Source organism: Nematolebias whitei, chromosome 8 (assembly GCF_014905685.2).
Source record: "Nematolebias whitei isolate Nwh7 chromosome 8, NemWhi1, whole genome shotgun sequence".
In the NCBI taxonomy this organism is placed as follows: domain Eukaryota; kingdom Metazoa; phylum Chordata; class Actinopteri; order Cyprinodontiformes; family Rivulidae; genus Nematolebias; species Nematolebias whitei.
Window position 1 is genome coordinate 48,194,949 of NC_056505.1, and position 6,098 is coordinate 48,201,046.

The following is a 6,098-nucleotide window of genomic DNA, read 5'->3' on the forward strand; positions in this document are numbered from 1 at the left end:
ACACACACACACACACACACACACACACACACACACACACACACACAGTGACGTTTAAGCTATGGATCAATTGCAAATTAAAAATGACAGATTTTTTTTTTTTTACAGATCATTCAGTTTGATTATTTCCTCAACCAGCCCAGCACTTCACTGTGAGTGCTCGATTTACAGATTATTGTGGACACAGTCTAGGTATGCAGGGTTAAATGGGATGTGCACAAAACAACAACACTATACAAGCAAGTAATGAATGTGTGCATTTATCAGTTGAACTGTTAGGAAAATTAAACTGTAACTATAGGAACTGTGTTCTTATGTGTTAACCCAAAGTTAATATAAAAACAAATTGCATATGTTTCTGAATGACTTATGACACTTGCAGTCATGTGGGCCTACAGTACTGAGTGTCGGACACAGCGGTCAGCAACGCTGGAGCACTACAGGAAACTTTCTAACTTCTTCTGACTTGAGCTGCGACACAGCACGTGCATTCTTCTGGACCTCTCTGGCAACTTTATGAATGGTTCAAAGATCACAATATAGGCCTGCGTGTTAAGCATTCAAATTAGTGCAATAAATATGATTTGTTGAAGACTTCAGATTTAACGAGGCTGTTTTTCTTCTTTTAAATGAGGAGCCCGAACACAGCACGGTTCATTAAATAGCATGCTTTTAGTCAGGAAATGGCTGCTGTAAACTGCGGGATGTTTGAGGCAAATCTTTACTAGTTCATGTAGAAAAAGTCACACTACCTCCTTAAGTACAGGATCTCACAGGAGCCGTGTGGGCACACCACATAATCAGGCTCTTTGTGGGGACAGTTTGCCCCTTCCTTTAACTCTAAATCTAAATGTCCTTGCCCTTACTGCCACCAAATGTGAATGTGCATGCTGAGTTGCACCTGCACGCCTGGTTCTGCATGCACATTATGACAAAATACTCCTGCCACAGAGAGTAGCAACGTCGAGAAATCATCTTCCAAACAATGTGCCACGTCTAATGTTTCTCTCCAACCACCGTACATGTACATCCAATAAAGCAGGACAAACATAGTCTTACTTTATGAGTAAAGCTTTTGATAGATGATGATGTGCTTGAATTGAATCATGTTGAAAAAATAGATAACGACAACTAGAAAGTTCCTGGAGAAACTTTGACGGGGACTGACAGACTGCTGCCGATTTAAAATTCTGATTAGATAGTACTATGTGTAAGATTCGCTCTCAGCTACCACTATACCAAATTTCAGCTGAATCACTCTAAAAATGGCACCGTTGTGGTGTTTTTTTTCTCTTTTAGCTGAGGTGGCCATCTTGGATCTTTGACTTTCAGTCATTCTATTAGGGATCGTTGCTGGCTACCAATTTACCAAATTTTAGCTAAGTAGCTCTAAAAACGGCTGAGTTATGGTATTTTTTCTCTTTTAGCTAAGGTGGCCATGTTGGATTTTTGATTTGGATTCAGTGCATGATGGGGAACATTCTCAGCTACAAGCTCACCAAATCTCAGCCCTGTATGTGTCAAAATGGCTGAGCTAAAGCCATTTAAAAGTAGCATTGGTGGCCATCTTGGACTTTTGATTTTGATACAGCATTTGATAGGAAACATTCTCAGCTACCACCACACCAAGTTTAAGCTCAATATCACTAAAACTGATTAATTTATAGTATTTATCCTTTTTCGCTTAGGTGGCCATCTTGGATTTTAGATTTTCAGTCAGAGTCTATTAGGGATCATTGTCAGCTACCAATACGCCAAATTTCAGCTCAATATTTTTAAAAATGGCAGAGTTATTGTTTTTTTCTTCTTTTAGCTAAGGCGGTCACCTTGGATATTTGATTTTCATTAAGAATGTATAACAACTCACAGCATCCATCCGTAATTTCAGCTCAATATCTTAAAGAATGACCGAGTTATAGTCAGTTTACTTTCTGTGAGGTTCAAACATATTCAACAGTGAGTTTCAGCTTTCTTCAGGGACATCTACACTGTACGTCATGTGACTTGACAGCAGCAGTGTGAGGAGTGTTCTCCCATTGATTTCCTATGGGGAAATATGGCATTTTTGTTAGTGAAATATGTTGCCATGGTAACTCTGATTGCCAATAAAAATAATATTTCCCTTCTCGAGATCGAGCCGGTCATTATGATATAACTTTTGTGAGGGTACACATTGTGGTTCGAGCCGTATTAATGGTGCTAGAAAAACTTTTATCAGGTGTAGTATACGTGGCCAGTCCCCAACTAGTTCCTGGAGTTGGTGAAATATAGCATCTTTGTTAGCAAAATATGTTGCCCTGGAAACTCTGATTGCCAATAAATGTAATAGTCCTAAAGTCAAGATTGAGCCGGTCATTTTGATATACTGGTAACTTTTGTGGGGTCCATGTTGCGGTTCGTGCTACATTAACGAGATAGAAATCAAGACGCACTTACGGGGTGTAGAATAATAGGTGCCAGCCATGCATTGCATGGAGGCACCAATAAAACATAATTTGTGCAATATTTAGCATATGACCTAGATTAAAAACATACAGAAAGGAAGAAAGTGCTCTGTGTAGTCATCATTGTATGTTTCTATACAATGGTGAAATTGGTTCTCTGCATTTAACCCATCACATGTGAGATACACCCAGGTGGAGCAGTGGGCAGCTATGTAAGCACCTGAGGAGCAGTTAGGGATTAGGTGTCTTGCTCAGGGACACCACAACATTTGGGCATGGTAGGGAATTGAACCTGTGACGTTCTGGTCCCAAGCCTGCTTCCTACCTCTACACCACAACCTCCCCAGGACTACTCCTTCTTGTGATGGTGGCACAAGCTTTTACACGTGTTAGAGGAATGCTGTTCTGCTACTTGAGATTTGAACGTTCATAATATTTTGTACGGCAACATTTCTCTTGAAATAGTTGCAACGTCATGATCTTAAACCATTCATCTGCACTTTGGTGCAGGCATCCCACCCCATCCAAGAGCACTAGAGCTGTATTTTAACTCCTGCACTGAAACTATCCAAGGTGAATGTTCAGGTTTAAAAATCCACATTGATGATAAATCATAATTATTCAAAAAAAAAAAAAAACGCTCCAACATGGCCTGTATTTATTTCAAAGTGTACCTCAGCACATGGAAACACACACTGCCTATAAAAAGTATTCACCCAAATGGATGTTTTACCCTTTTATTGCTTGTATAAATCAGTCATGGTCAATATAAATAGGCCTTTTCAAAGCTTTTAAAGTCTTTCCATCTCACCTGCTGAAGCCTGTAATTCATTTAGATTGATCATAGGTGTCATGGTGGTCTCCCTCACTATTCTCTTTTTTCACGGTCACATGTCCCGTTTCTTCTGTTATGTGGTGATGAATTTAACAGATCTCTGGGGATGTTTAGAAACTTGGAAATCATCCCTTGACTTGTACTTTTCAATCATATTTTCTTTGAGTTAAATACGCACTTTACACTATTTTTACATTTTATTCGTATTACTTTCTAGATAGACCAATTTGCATGATTGAGTCATAGCAGCATTAAATCCACAAAGCATCCAAGAGGGTGAGTATGTTTTATAGGCACTGTAAATGTGGAGCCAGCTACTAAGTTTCAATTAGTTGCAGTAGAATGTGCCTTTCAACATTGTCAGCTCAGGACAGTCCCACATAGCTTGCTGGTGACTCGGTCTGAAAAGTGAAGTGTTTCTTACAATTTTCCTGAAATTTTTAGTTATTTTTCAGTTTTGAACTAGTCTTTCAACAGTTGCAGCTCACTGAGAGACCACTTTTAATAGATACTGGAGTACAGACTGAGTGAGAAGCAAACTAGCTTCTCTACTCTACTACTTCTTTACACCTTGGATAGCTCTACTGGGAATCATAATATTTTCGTCATATGTATAGAACTGGTAAAAATCATTTACAGCAGCAGCATCTACATCAGTTACGTACTCAGTTGCAAACTAAACAAATGTATACTCGTCTGTCACATGCATTAGTTTTTAGAGTGAAACTGTTATCTTACCAGGACAAAACAGAAGGGCCTGCACCTTTTTGACCATGGTGTGAGTGCTTATGAGCTCAAGGTTCCAAGTGAAAAGCTTTTCCAAAGTAATTGGTGAGCAGGAATTCAAGGTACGAACATGTCTTGCTTCCAAAGACACATTCCACACGTTCAGGTCAGTGATGTTCCCGAAAAAGGGCTCTGTGAAATCCCCACCAAACGAGTCTTGATCCTGACCCAGGATCAGAATCCCATCACCATATATATCCCTGCGAATGTCTGTGTCTGAGCCCATGTCGCTCCTGTCCCCATCAACATAGATGGCCCAGTGGTTGCTGCTTCGGTGCCACGTCACACAGATGTGATGCCATGCGCCATCATTCATGAAAGACGCCTTGTACGGCAGGTGCTTCCCATGGATTATAAGTGCCAGGAGGATGCGACCCTGCACGTCTGCTTGGCCTCGCAGCTGAAATTCATTTGTAAAAACAGGTGCAGCATAGGAGAATATGGTCGACACCTCATTCCACTTTAGGTCCCACTGAACTCGAACACATACACTCACTGATGATAAGGCAGGAAAAGACACGTTGACACGAGCAAAGCCTTCATTAGACTCTTTGGGGAAATTTAGAGATGAGAACTGTAAATCTAAACAAGAGGAGAAAATAAAAGTTTTGATTGAGAAGTAGTTTTAATATAGTAAAATACTAATCTGCTGGTTCCACTCACACTGTTTGGATGGGGTTATGGAACTGGAGACTGCTCTGCTGGGATTGTTGACCCAGACTGTGGAGCGGAGTCCAGCCTGCAGAAGGAGCGCCAGCGCTTCTTCTTGGTCCTTTGGCTGGTCCAGGTTGATGAGGGAACTGAACTGACCTCTGCAGAAGCTGTCGGCTCTTGTGTAAGGCAGCGAGTCATTGAACAGTTGAAGGGCCCATTGCGATGTTAGAAGAACAAGCTTGTCTTGTCCTGGGAAATCCAAAACAGAATTTACCACAAAATAAATGCAATTATATGGATGTTTAAATAAATATAATTTTATAGCATATGTCTACACTTTTTATGGAAATGTTGTATGTATGAACAACAAAATCACTACAAGTGATTGACACCCTCACCATGTAAGTCTTCCACTCTTCCTGGGCCAGCATACGTCAGTTTACCATCTCTCCCTACCTACAAAAAAAATTATTTCAGTTAATCTCCCATATTATTTGCGTATGAACTGATGTACTACATTGTAAAGCTTATTTTTGAAAGCTCATCTTTAAAAAGGTTTATTCTATTACAATATTAGTACATATAACTGATCACAGCAAACAACAAGTATTTGTTTTCAAAAACAATGTTATGGAGAATGATCGAGTATTACCTCTAACAAGAAGAAGATAAGTCCTTTAATCAAGGCACCAGTCATTTTTAAGCAAATGTTGTCCCCTATAAAACAACCAGTTCACCTAGAAAAACTTTTTTTTTTTTTTACTGGATCAACATGTCTTCAATCAAATGCAGCTAAAACTAAAAAATAAATCCAGCTTCAGCAACTGCACTGCAAAGCAAATTAAAATCATTTTAGAGTGCCACTCTTTGACATCTGACTTTCAAAAATTATAGAAAGGGTTTTGGCCGAAGTCATCCATGCCCCGTTGTCAATTGTAGACTTTCTTTTATCCTCCACAACAACACAGCGTCTCTTTGAGTTTTCTGGGTGCAAATGCCCCACGCATGGAACCCAAATCCAATCCAGTCCAGTTTCCTCATCCAGTTTCTCAGTGTAAGTGTTGACCATGTCCAGTAGTGTCTCTGACTGCCTGACTGGGAAGAAACCACTGATCCCAGTGCATCTGCTCAAGTTCCCTATCTGTCTCCTGCCACCTTTTTGCTCCAGACCCAACAGCCCTACCTCCCTCCTTTCACAGCTTTTGTCATGCAAATGGGGTCATTTTTTAAAAGAACCCCACTTGCGCAAGAAGTGTCAAGCATTTGGCACAGAGAGTTCATGAGCAGTAGCAAAGCAGTGGACATAGTTACCACTTAGCCTTTATTTATGCTTTCAATACACTGCACTAAAGGTAATTGTCAAATCTGTTTTATTTATA

General features: G+C 40.0%; 1 protein-coding gene across 1 annotated transcript in view; it reads right to left on the bottom strand.

The window, feature by feature from the left end:
* Positions 1-5,515, bottom strand: part of adgrd2 (adhesion G protein-coupled receptor D2) — a 275,891-nt gene extending 270,376 nt beyond the window's left edge. The window contains exons 1-4 of the mRNA XM_037680772.1: positions 5,372-5,515; positions 5,118-5,175; positions 4,729-4,968; positions 4,018-4,647 (exon numbers count right to left, since the gene is read on the bottom strand). Coding sequence (XP_037536700.1) covers positions 4,018-4,647; positions 4,729-4,968; positions 5,118-5,175; positions 5,372-5,416 — 973 coding nt within the window. The 5' untranslated portion in view covers positions 5,417-5,515. The remainder of the gene's footprint in view (positions 1-4,017; positions 4,648-4,728; positions 4,969-5,117; positions 5,176-5,371) is intronic.
* Between the last annotated feature and the right edge of the window lie 583 nt (positions 5,516-6,098).